Source organism: Phytophthora ramorum (genome assembly GCF_020800215.1).
Source record: "Phytophthora ramorum isolate Pr-102 chromosome Unknown Phyram_PR-102_s0019, whole genome shotgun sequence".
Lineage (NCBI taxonomy): Eukaryota > Oomycota > Peronosporomycetes > Peronosporales > Peronosporaceae > Phytophthora > Phytophthora ramorum.
Genome location: NW_027150665.1, coordinates 616,853 through 628,916, shown reverse-complemented (window position 1 = coordinate 628,916; position 12,064 = coordinate 616,853). Strand labels below are relative to the sequence as shown.

The 12,064-nt window shown below is 55.3% G+C and overlaps 5 protein-coding genes across 5 annotated transcripts; 2 read left to right on the top strand and 3 right to left on the bottom strand.

Moving 5' to 3' along the window:
* Positions 1-8: 8 nt before the first annotated feature.
* Positions 9-542, bottom strand: KRP23_13898 (Tyrosine--tRNA ligase, cytoplasmic; the record flags this gene model as incomplete). The annotated part of the gene is made up of 1 exon (XM_067884667.1): positions 9-542. One exon carries the CDS (start codon positions 540-542, stop codon positions 9-11), a length of 534 nt encoding a protein of 177 aa, XP_067738054.1.
* Positions 543-2,944: 2,402 nt separating this feature from the next.
* On the top strand, positions 2,945-3,478 carry KRP23_13897 (Tyrosine--tRNA ligase, cytoplasmic; the record flags this gene model as incomplete). Its single annotated transcript, XM_067884665.1, has 1 exon — positions 2,945-3,478. One exon carries the CDS (start codon positions 2,945-2,947, stop codon positions 3,476-3,478), a length of 534 nt encoding a protein of 177 aa, XP_067738053.1.
* Positions 3,479-4,007: 529 nt separating this feature from the next.
* Positions 4,008-4,811, bottom strand: KRP23_13896 (uncharacterized protein; the record flags this gene model as incomplete). The annotated part of the gene is made up of 1 exon (XM_067884664.1): positions 4,008-4,811. The coding sequence occupies one exon, from the start codon at positions 4,809-4,811 to the stop codon at positions 4,008-4,010; it is 804 nt and encodes a 267-aa protein (XP_067738052.1).
* A 142-nt stretch (positions 4,812-4,953) lies between these two features.
* On the top strand, positions 4,954-7,102 carry KRP23_13895 (Protein arginine N-methyltransferase 1.5; the record flags this gene model as incomplete). Its single annotated transcript, XM_067884663.1, has 5 exons — positions 4,954-5,019; positions 5,087-5,136; positions 5,203-5,770; positions 5,836-6,511; positions 6,570-7,102. The coding sequence occupies 5 exons, from the start codon at positions 4,954-4,956 to the stop codon at positions 7,100-7,102; spliced, it is 1,893 nt and encodes a 630-aa protein (XP_067738051.1).
* Positions 7,103-7,230: 128 nt separating this feature from the next.
* On the bottom strand, positions 7,231-8,610 carry KRP23_13894 (uncharacterized protein; the record flags this gene model as incomplete). Its single annotated transcript, XM_067884662.1, has 1 exon — positions 7,231-8,610. The coding sequence occupies one exon, from the start codon at positions 8,608-8,610 to the stop codon at positions 7,231-7,233; it is 1,380 nt and encodes a 459-aa protein (XP_067738050.1).
* Between the last annotated feature and the right edge of the window lie 3,454 nt (positions 8,611-12,064).

Below are 12,064 nucleotides of genomic sequence, written 5' to 3'. Positions count from 1 at the left end.
CGCCGCGCCTACTTGGTTACAGCGATCTTCTTGAGCGTCTCGACGCGAACGGGGCCCGCTCGTGAACGCACAGGGTACCGGTCCATGTACACGACCTCGCACTTGTTGTTGGTCTTGATGCCCTTGACGATCGTCTCCCACACCTTGTTCTTCTTCATCTGGATGGGGGTCACGGGCTCTTGCACCTCCTCGCCGCTAGCGTACACGCGCTCGCCGATCTCAGCCTCCGGACTCGGGTCCAGCAGCTCCACCTTGCCCTTGTCGTTGGCGCACAACAGGATGCCGCCCGTGGAGCGCGTGCGCACGACCTTGACCATCTTGAGGTTGCAGAGCACCACAACCTTGCGGTCCACGAGCTCCTCCTCGGCGAAGAACGGCTGGTGCTCCATGACCATCTCGAGCTCTTCGCCCTTGCCGATGTCCACCTTCTCGATGTAGTGGCGCTCCGAGTTCGGGTGCGCCTTGACCTCGGTGATCTTGCCTACCCGCAGGTCCAGCTGGGAAAAGACGATCGGGGAGCTGTACACGTCGGACTTGACCATGGTGGTGGAGGTAGAGAGAGCTTGGCTTGGCCTGGCTACTGCTGGAAAGGGGTTTCTCCGCTTGGACTGAAGAACCGCTTGCGCACTGGAAGACAACTTGGGAAATGGCACGGTCGAAGCAAGGCGTACGTACCCCCGCTTCGCAAGACAGGATTCGGCTGGGCCGAGAAGCCCAAGACATGCAGCGAGCCAACTTCAAGCACTGTTTTATTCGTGGGTGGGGGTTTCCACCAATCGCAGCGCCGGGTCCATGGAAAGGACTCTTTCGCGCGCCGCCATTGGCCGGAAAATGCCGCGGGTGTCCGGGCGCGTGTCTGCCTGCCTCGTTGTTGTTTGTGCCTCTCAGTCGTATACGTTGGAGCCTGGTGCTCACTAACGATATGCGATCGAGTCAATAGACAGCGGTGGCAGTAGCACTCTCATGGCCGACGAGCTGTTGCAGCCTGCTGGGGGCAAGCTCGCCAACGGAGCCAAAAGCGTCGAGCTCGTTTGAGACTTTAGTGATGAGCATCGCCGCGCGCGCCGCTTCACTCAGGGGGGATGGGCACGTCTATGTTGAAGTCCGTTGGGCTCCCTGCAAGACTTGATACGCATTGAAGTTACTGGAACTCGGGCCTCGATTCGGGAGCACGAAATACAAAGCGCAAGTCGCGCTGACGAGACCGAGCCTCATGCCGTTCAGACATGCGCCGCAGGTCTGCTTGGTGGCGGACGGAGTCCGTTTCCCCTACCACCATTCATCGCGGACTCCGGGATGAGCCAGGAGCGCTGTGTAGTACATGAGTGCCGATCAGAGAGACGGTGATCAAGCGGGGGACCAAGGATCGGTTGTACGGCGACAGGAGCGACCTTTTAGAAGTCAACTCGCGGCGTCACTGGTTTCGTTGTTGATCCGGGAGCTGGTGGATGAACCGATGGAGCAGTGGAAAACGAAGGCAAGACGAATGGCGAGACGTGTGACAAGATCTGTATTTGAAGTTCTTGATGTGATCTCTTAGCTCTCCAAGTTGCAAATCGGTTCCTGTGCAGTTATTGGGTAAAAAGGAACCAAGTTGAAGTTGTTATCAGGTGTCCGGCGTCGGGCGCACAGAGAATGGCCAGGAGAGAAACGTTTTTTATTATGGCTAACATACTGGTGCAGGAGCTGAGGTGCCCTGCACGAGTCTAGAGTAAACAGTGCCCTGGACGTTGCGAAGTTCAGGCGACGATCGCTCAAAACTGTTCCGTTTTCAGCGAATGAACGATGGGGTCTCGTCAGTTGCGTGTTTTTGCGGCTCTTATTGTCGCCGAAAACCTGATAACGATCAGATATGGGAGGTGTCTGCTGCCTTCAAGTGATCCGCTAGAATATTTTTCATTTGAATGCTTCCGCGCGAGCAACCACTCGCGGGCCATCAACCAATTCAAAGTAGGAATAAACAAGGTCTAAGCTACCACCTTGCAGAATTTGCTGCTCGAACATATCACAAAGTCTTACCCCTCCCTCCAGGTTTAACACAAAACGCAAGCTGACATCTGAAGATTGTCGCTGCTGCATTAGTCTAGTCGCTGTTGAGTCTAGTCGCCGTTGAGTCATCACACTGACAGCACGTGCGTACAGGGGATCCTTAACTCACACCGATCGACGCTCGTCCGCGACAAGACGTGCGTACACAGCGCTCTCAGCGTCACACCATCCCATCATCCCAGCGGCCCCACCAAGCAGACCTGCGGCGCATGTCTGAACGGCATGAGGCTCGGTCTCGTCAGCGCGACTTGCGCTTTGTATTTCGTGCTCCCGAATCGAGGCCCGAGTTCCAGTAACTTCAATGCGTATCAAGTCTTGCAGGGAGCCCAACGGACTTCAACATAGACGTGCCCATCCCCCCTGAGTGAAGCGGCGCGCGCGGCGATGCTCATCACTAAAGTCTCAAACGAGCTCGACGCTTTTGGCTCCGTTGGCGAGCTTGCCCCCAGCAGGCTGCAACAGCTCGTCGGCCATGAGAGTGCTACTGCCACCGCTGTCTATTGACTCGATCGCATATCGTTAGTGAGCACCAGGCTCCAACGTATACGACTGAGAGGCACAAACAACAACGAGGCAGGCAGACACGCGCCCGGACACCCGCGGCATTTTCCGGCCAATGGCGGCGCGCGAAAGAGTCCTTTCCATGGACCCGGCGCTGCGATTGGTGGAAACCCCCACCCACGAATAAAACAGTGCTTGAAGTTGGCTCGCTGCATGTCTTGGGCTTCTCGGCCCAGCCGAATCCTGTCTTGCGAAGCGGGGGTACGTACGCCTTGCTTCGACCGTGCCATTTCCCAAGTTGTCTTCCAGTGCGCAAGCGGTTCTTCAGTCCAAGCGGAGAAACCCCTTTCCAGCAGTAGCCAGGCCAAGCCAAGCTCTCTCTACCTCCACCACCATGGTCAAGTCCGACGTGTACAGCTCCCCGATCGTCTTTTCCCAGCTGGACCTGCGGGTAGGCAAGATCACCGAGGTCAAGGCGCACCCGAACTCGGAGCGCCACTACATCGAGAAGGTGGACATCGGCAAGGGCGAAGAGCTCGAGATGGTCATGGAGCACCAGCCGTTCTTCGCCGAGGAGGAGCTCGTGGACCGCAAGGTTGTGGTGCTCTGCAACCTCAAGATGGTCAAGGTCGTGCGCACGCGCTCCACGGGCGGCATCCTGTTGTGCGCCAACGACAAGGGCAAGGTGGAGCTGCTGGACCCGAGTCCGGAGGCTGAGATCGGCGAGCGCGTGTACGCTAGCGGCGAGGAGGTGCAAGAGCCCGTGACCCCCATCCAGATGAAGAAGAACAAGGTGTGGGAGACGATCGTCAAGGGCATCAAGACCAACAACAAGTGCGAGGTCGTGTACATGGACCGGTACCCTGTGCGTTCACGAGCGGGCCCCGTTCGCGTCGAGACGCTCAAGAAGATCGCTGTAACCAAGTAGGCGCGGCGACAGGCTCGTGTGTCCCCGTGTAGTAGTGTGTGCGTTAGAAAGCTGGGCCAAAACGACCGCAGCGTGGAAGCGAGCTGAGTTCGGGAAGCAACCGCAGACGACGTGGCGGGTCCTCGTGACCTGCACGAGAAAAAGAATAAATACAAAATATATCTACGAGTTGCTTGTGATCAGGGGGAGGAGAAGCGTCGTGTAGCCGCTCACAGGACTGTAGCGAGGCTGGAGGGCTGGGCCTGACTGATTTGTTCGCTGCAGCTTTGGTGTTGTGCAGGTCTCTGGTGAAGGATACCAATTGACCTGGAAGGCCGCGTTTTTGATGCAAGATCGGTCTTAAACAGATTGGTGGATTGTCATCCAGTATCCAGCGCTGTCTTTTGGCTCGAATTCACCGTGGCCTCCAGCTCTGCACGAAACAGCTTAATGAAACGTGTAGTCTTGGATGTGTAGTATTATTGTTGGCGACGTGCGTAGCGCTCTCAACACCACTACCTCTCTGTCTTTTCTTCTTTGCGTATCTCGCTCACGAGTCGCCCGCGAACGTGCCGTCGTCGCCGCCATCTCCGCCGAAATCGCCACCAAAATCGCCACCGCCAGTATCTCCGCTGAAGGTGTATGTGTTGTCCGACATGCCACCCGTGTCGCCGCTGTTGTTGCGGCCACCGAACATGGAGCCCAGCGCCGCGCCGGCGCCCAGTCCTCCCAGCGCCCCCAGCGCTCCTGCTGCTAACGAGTTGCCACCGCCGCCGCTCTCGCGGTACGGAGACGACTCGTACGCTACGGGTGCCGACGCATAAGCGTAAGGAGCCTGCGATTGCTGTCCCGGGTACGTGCCGTACTGGCTGGTTGCGACGGGCTGCGCGTACGCGAACTGTTCGTCTCTCGCTTGCTGTGCGCGACGTGCCGGTAGGTAGCAGCAGCACACGCAGCATGTCAGCAGCAGCGCGAAGAAGACGAAGGTGCTCGAGATGCCGCTCGAGTGCGAGCTCGGGTGGTAGTCGTCGCCGCCGTAGTGAGCTGTGGGCACCACACGGCGGCAGCGGCACTCGTACGGACTGGCGGCGCACTGCGCGTCTCGCGGGCAGCAGCACGGCGCACCCGACGCCATGCCGATGCAGAACTGGCCTGGTTGGCCGCGGAATGCGTGGTCGCACTGGCCTGTTTGCTGACACAGGCCGCAGCCCGAGAAGGCGGCGGACAGCGTCGCGTTCTCCACGAACTCGTGGAACTGCTGGCCAGACCGCAGCAAAGCGTCGGTGGGGGGAAGCTCGGCGCACACGCCCAGCGCCGAGAACAACAGCAGCGCGAGCCACGTTAGTCGCTGCATGACTTGGATAGACCTGATTCGATGTGGCTCCGCTTTTTGGTCGAGAGGTTTATGACGGGATACAGAGCCTCTCCTTTTGCATAATATCACCTGTCGTATCGCCTAATCTATCAACCAGCCATAAACAACGGTTTTTGCCAAAATGAGCCGCATCTTCGTGGGGCTCGAGACGTCCTTCATCCACGACCTGCCGGCGACGCTGGACAAGGTTTGACCCGTCTCTATTGACTGTTGCTGTAGAGTGCTCATTGTGCTATGGATTGCACTGGCTTCAGGTCTATGAGGACAAGATGAATGGCGTGGCGGCGCCGCTTTTCCACCCTCGGTACATGTGGATACCGCACGAATATTCTTCGCTTTTCAACCGCTAACACTCCAAATTGATCTGCAGCTTTAAACGTGACGATCGACAGGTGTCCGATGCACGGGATGGTCCTCAATCGCGCTCGGACCTGGTCCTGGACTCGCGCGGCTGGACGGCGTCCGTGGTGGGCACCGTCTCCAAGTGGATGGACCTGGACGCGGCCACGCTGGACGGGCGACTGGGCGCCGAAAAGGTCTTCAAGCAGGAAGTGGCCTGGGCCTCGCACCTATCCGTGCCAGCCGTGATGCTTCCTGCGCCGCGACACGCACACTCGAGTGCCAACTACTCGCGCGTGCTCAACCAGTCGCTCACCCAGGCGCAGTATCTTCAGTTTTGGGTGCGTATCCCACTGACGCCAAAGCAGCAGTCGAGTGCCAAAGCACCTATGGAAGTGGACGCGGTGGCGGGGCTGCGGGGCGCTGCTATGATGGAAACAGATGAGGACGAGGACGAAACGCTGACAGATCCGTGGGAAGCCTGGGACGCGTTGCGTGCTCGATGCGAGTACCACCCGAAGCTGCATGTTGCGCTGGAGATTACAGCGGACCTGCCTACTGCCGAGGAGATCCAGCGCTGGCTGGGCGAGCCTGTCAAGGTGAGTGATTAGTGCGTTGCTTGCAGGCTTACATGGCTGACCCAAATGGTGTGCCCGGGATGCAGGCTGCGATCATTCCGACGGATATTTTCCTGACGAACCGTAAGGGCTACCCGGCACTGTCGCAGCGACATCAAACACTCATGGCGCAGCTTTTCCAACATAACATCCAGTTCTACCTTAGCGGGCGACCCCGTCATCGTGGGAAGCTTCTGCCGTATGTGCAGTATTTGCACTTCCTCTACAGCAAGCGTCCGAGCCAGGACCGCAAGGCACAGTTCGAGGCCCCGTACCTGGACTATCTCCAAGCTCCGCTGCAGCCCCTGATGGACAACCTGGAGTCGCAGACTTACGAGACTTTCGAGCAGGACGCCTTCAAGTACAACCAATACGAAAAGGCTATCACTCAGGCACTTGAACAGACCCCTGAAGACAAGGAATCAGTCGTGATGGTTGTTGGTGCGGGCCGCGGACCGCTTGTACGTTGTGCCCTTCGCGCTGCTACTGTCGCAAACCGTAAGACGCGTATGTTCGCCGTGGAGAAGAACCCGAACGCCGTCATTACACTGCGCAATCTCAAAATCTCGGAGAAATGGGACAACGTGACGATCGTGGCGTCGGACATGCGCAACTGGCACACAAAGGAGCGCGCGGACATCATGGTGAGCGAGCTTCTGGGGTCTTTCGGCGACAATGAACTGTCTCCGGAGTGTCTGGATGGCGCACAGGACTTCTTACACGGTAGGTACTTGCGTCCTCCGATGCATGGCTACAAGAAACTGATTGTGTTGTTTTGCAGAGAATGGCATCAGCATCCCTCGCGAATACACTTCGTTCGTAGCGCCTGTGATGTCGTCAAAGCTCTGGAACGAGGTGAAGGTGCATGATTCGCTAAAGAGCTTCGAGACCCCCTACGTTGTGCGCCTACACAATTTCTATGCGTTGGCACGTACGCAGCACTGTTTCAAGTTCACTCATCCCAAATTCAACACACGGATCGACAACAGGAGGCAAGCAGAGCTACGCTTTACCGCTGCTGAGAGCGCTACCGTTCATGGTCTGGCGGGCTACTTCGATGCCGTGCTGTTCGGGGAGGTGACACTAAGCATTGAGCCGGACACGCACTCGGATGGTATGTTCAGTTGGTTCCCCATTTTCTTCCCCCTGCGTCAACCACTGCGCTTTCAGAAGGGCGAGGAGGTCGTGGTGAACTTCTGGAGACTCGAGTCGAACAACCGGGTTTGGTACGAATGGTCTGCGTCTTCGGGTGATGGTAAGTGCCACGTGCCAATCCATAACCCCAACGGGCGATCCTACTGGATTGGACTGTAGGAGGGACTCCAAGCCAAAGAGAGCGACAATTCGGATCACCGTCATTCAGGCTCTCTAGTTAAGCTAACTATCAGAACGCTGAATACGGAAATGTGAGTGAGGTCAAATCTGCGTGCAAACTATCTGTCCTAGAGCTCGTCCCGGGCTTGCGATTTCTTCATAGCATGGATGACTGCTTCTTGGGTGCTACCGTCCACCGGTGTGCTGTGGTCTACTGCCACATCTTCGTCGGGGCTGGCAACTTTTTCCCATTCTTGCCGACTCCCGCCGACGACGGTGATGAACACGTTCTTCAGAGCCTCCTCCATCTCTTCGTCGCCACCAAGAACCCGAAGCTGCGTGAGAAGCGCTGCGAGAGTTTTGCTGCATCGCTTCAATCGCTTTGGCCACGAAGAGCGCTGTGAGTGCTTTGCCAGTAGCTCCCATGCATCAGCAATGCCGTTGCTTACTGCAAATCGAAGACTGGCGGCGTCGCCCTGTGTGTCCCTGAAACTCGCCAAGGTCGCACCCGTGCTGCTAGAGACGGCCAGTACAGGGATAGTAATGTTGTACGCGAGCCAGCTCGCCTCAACTCCGGGGTGGGTCATTACTGTCGTGTTTTCATGTTGAATAAGCAGAATCACACTCGCACCACGGCGCTGTGCGTTGGACACCTTTTCAAATTCGGAGCAATGCCCCGCCACACCCGCCGGGATCATCACAACTTTCCCCGCAAACTCCGACTGGCCCGTGTTGTCCTCCTTCACATCCGTGCAAGCTTGGCTTCCATCGAGGGGCGTCACCAAAGGGAACGGCGTCATTGTGGGTAACACACTGCCGTAGGTTGCTGCTACGAAGTTTCCCTGGCGGGTGCCATCGTCTTCCTTTTCAGCTCCAACGGACAAGACCGAGCCGCTTCGTGCGGGTGACGATGCGACGTAGTCCTTCTCAATCTCCAGGCGAGGCTTGCACGTATAAGGCACGCGCTGACAGGTCATGGGGATCAAACGGCCGTAGATGGCTATCTGCTTCCCCACAACGCGCAGCATGTCACCGGCAGTTCGTCGGATCATGACAGACGCGATAGAAATATCGCCGTCCTCATCCTTTAGCGCTGCAATGGGAGCGCTCACGTCGTCCGTGGGGCTCACGACCACGAGTGCAGCAGCGCCCATCTCATCGGCCAGACGCGCCTTGCGCTCGAACGTGCACTCGCCTCGGTCCACGACGAGCACCGCCGAGCGGTTGGCGGCCTCGATCACCAGCAGCTCCGATTCAGGCAGCGGATCGCAGCCAAAGCGGTCTTCGTCGCGTTTGGGGAAGTAGAAAAACACTTCGCGAGGTGCAATGGGCCCGCCGAACGCGTCACGGAAGTACTGGATGGGGGCGAGGCCGTTGCGCAGGTAAATGCGACCCCATGTGGACTCCTGCGGCTCTGGCTCGGCGATGGTGGTGGCGGCGGCGGTCTCATCTTGTCCATTACAGGCGATGGCACTAAGGCCTAGGAGCAGCAGCACGAGCGACTTCATCGATGCAGGTCGGGGGCGAGTTGGCAAGTGATGACCAGCAAAGGAAAAGATACGCGTCTCTTCGAGATGAGACCATTTTGCAGAAAAAACGACGACTTACAGTGGAGGGCTTTTCGCAAAATGCGGAAGTATTCAGAAATGTTTCGCGTTGAGAACTGTTTGTTGCAACAACAAAAAAGACCCCCCCCCCCCCCACTTCAAAATGACGCTAGCACGCACAACGACTCATGACAAAGGTCTATGGCAGACCACTTGGTTTACGTTCACTCTGCGCAAATAGGTGGAATTCGATGCAGGGTTGCTCTTCCAGTGGTCCATAAGAAAAATAAGGCTTTTAAATATATTTCATAATTAATTTGCTTGTACAAATTGTTTAAGCTTTTTTATACTATATTAAAATATGGTATACAAAATGTTTTTATCAAATCACATGCCTCTATATCGATTTCAGTCAATCAGTACTTCCGTAGACTGCACACCAGTCCTTTCCGCATGACTTGGACGTCGTATAGTAGTCAAAGCTGAGTCACTTCCTATATAGACCAGTCGCATGCCTCCACTCGTTGTAACTATGCCAATTAGAGTCGAGGTAGGAAAAACCAAGGCTAGACATATGGAATAATACACTTTTTGGCCCTCATCATTTGATCAGAATTCAACTTTTCTACATTTAACTCACTGCCTCAGCCCACCCCTCTGCCGTCGAATAACCAGACTCTCACCAACACCCTCATGTTCACCAAGAAGTCGAGGGAGGATGTCAAGTGCTCTACTTGCTCAAAAACGTGCACGAGTGCGCACGGCTATATCAACCTGATAACGCATCTCCGAACCAACCACCCGACGTATCTTGAAGATGCCTCCCAAGCCGCCAAGAATCGCAACGCACTCCGTCTGCGTGTCATCGATGAGAAGACACGTGACATCTTCCGTGACATTTTCCGGTGGTGTGAATGGGTCGTGGTGGACGGTCTACCGCTCAGTTTCGTCGGGCACACGATGAAGAGAAAGAATGCAGTTCTATCTCCGATTCATGATAAAAACGTTGAAGTTGCACCTCGCGCGTGTGTTCAAGTCTGCAGAGGGTATGGCTGCTGAAGAGCTCTCGCCGTCTTTCGGTATTGTGCTCGACGGATGCACCTTCAGCGGTCGTCACTACATCGCGATTTTCTTCGTGTTCAACGATCCTGACTTGTGCAGTGGGAGCCCGGCTCAGGGTGGCTCCGACTACTACGACGACACTGACTGCTACATTCGGCGCTTCCTACTCCTAGTGCTCTGCCCTCTCGATGTGGAGAAATATCTTGAGGCTCAAAGCCTCTTTGATCTGATTGCCGATACGCTGTCGCGGTACAACAGGCCCTGGGGTGCGGTCCACGTCATGGTCGTTGACAATTGTAGCGTGAGTCAGCACATTGGAAGTCGTGAGGGCGCCATTGCCGTGGTTGGATATGCCTCGCACAGGTTTAATTTGGCTGTAAATGACAACCTGAGCGACTATGAAACGCTGCTGTCCAAAATCCATGCCCTGAGGATATAGTTGCGAACCGTCAAGGGATGTTGTCCTTCGACGTGTAACGGACCTCCCACCTCTCATTCGCAATGACACCCGTTGGTCTAGCACCTATTCCAGGATTCAACGCTATTCAAAACTTGAGTCTGCGCTCAACTCCCTGGGGCATTGCGTCCTAGTCGAGTATGGAATTCAGCCTCTCCTGCTGCGAAGAACAAAGTCTGAAAAGACACATGCACTTCTCAAAGTGCTCATCGATTTTGAGGGGGTCACCAAGACGCTGCAACGTTCGTCCTTAACGCTGTCGGGCACCCGACGACTGTTTGACCATGTCATTCAGCGTTATCCACAGTTGAAGCCTCGCCTCTCGCCGACTGTAGTTATTGTCAACAACACGGCCCTAGTGTGTGGCATCGTCAAGCTACAACGAAGGGAGGCGCTTAGTCCCGCCGAGCGTGTCGCCTATGCCGACTTTCGCCGCGTGGACCACGCAGCAACCCAACCATCGCCGCCTTCGGACCTCTCTTTTGTCCAGCAGGTGTTTAAGAGACGCAAGGTCTTAAGCTCTAGATGTACGCTGACGTGGCGTTCATTCCACCCTCGAACGAGTGCGATAGATTTTTTTCGGCTGCAAAACTGGTCTAGTCGGACTTGCAATAGCGTGTGGGCCCATCTACTCTTGAATGCTGATGTGTCTGGGATATGTGGGACGTCTACAATGTTGAAGCTGCTCGGTCGTAGGAAGTACGGACACGCATAATACAGACTAATAGTTCTCGGATCTACTCATTTTTCATTAATATCAATACGGAATATTTACCTTCACTGCTCTCTTCTTCGTGTGCAATCAGCCCTCCAAATGCTCCATCGCCAGTACAAGGATGGCGTTGATTAAGCTTATTGTTTTGGGCGACGCTAACTTTTGGAGTGATTTGAAAAGAGCAGAAGCCGTTATTGCGCCGCTGCCACACGCGTCGTATCGACTGCAGCGTGACGAGAACACGGTGGGTGATGTGTTGCTGTCCTGTGATGGCATTTAGCGTGGATTTACCAAATACATCGTTTATCGTGTTGAGCTTGTCAAGTGTGTTGAAGACCTTCGGTTGCAGTGTGAGCAGCCGCTGTTAATACTTGGTTACGCTCCGAATCCTTTGTATACTGAACCGGTCCGGTTGCTACGGTTGTTACCATGTCTGGAATAGGTGTACTTCCCAAAATTGCAGTTTACTATTATTACTATTATCGGAGACTTTTTGCTACCGAAGATGTTGGTAATATGAGAAGCGATATGCTCAAGTAGATGAAAGGAACATTTACCAGAACTAAACCAAGTGAGTTTGAGGGCGCTTCATGAGAATATTGGCAATACATGGCGGGGGGGATGAAGAATAGCTTGCTTCCGAAGCTTGCGATGACGATAGTGTCCACTGTAGTCAACACTGCAACATCTGAGCGTATCTTCAGTGAGCTTGGACTTATTCACAGCACTGGGCAACAGGTTAAAATTGGGTAAGGATTTGGTATTCGTACTGTCGCAAAGAACGTGCGCCAACGGGACCTAGTCAATTCAGCTCGAGACCCCATAAAAAATCTTTTAACAGCTCCTCCTCAGGAGCGTGCAATCCGTCTTGAAACACATTATTTACCAGTTCACCACAACGATCTCAACCTGTCGCAAACGCAAATGACGGCAATGACGATGAAGATCCTGGCGTTGGCATCAGATACGCCGCTACACTGAAATTATAGGGCCATATCTAGATGAAGCAGGTGTCTGCGGGTGGGGCGCCTGTATTGCGTGTGCCCGAGGCGCTCGTGGTCTCAGAACAGCGCCTCGCGCCGTACGACCGCTCTGACATGCTTGGTGCAGCTGTCAACCGTGCGTTGGAAATGGAAACAGCCTCTGCAGACGTTCCACCCCGCGGCGGCTTGCGTCGACTT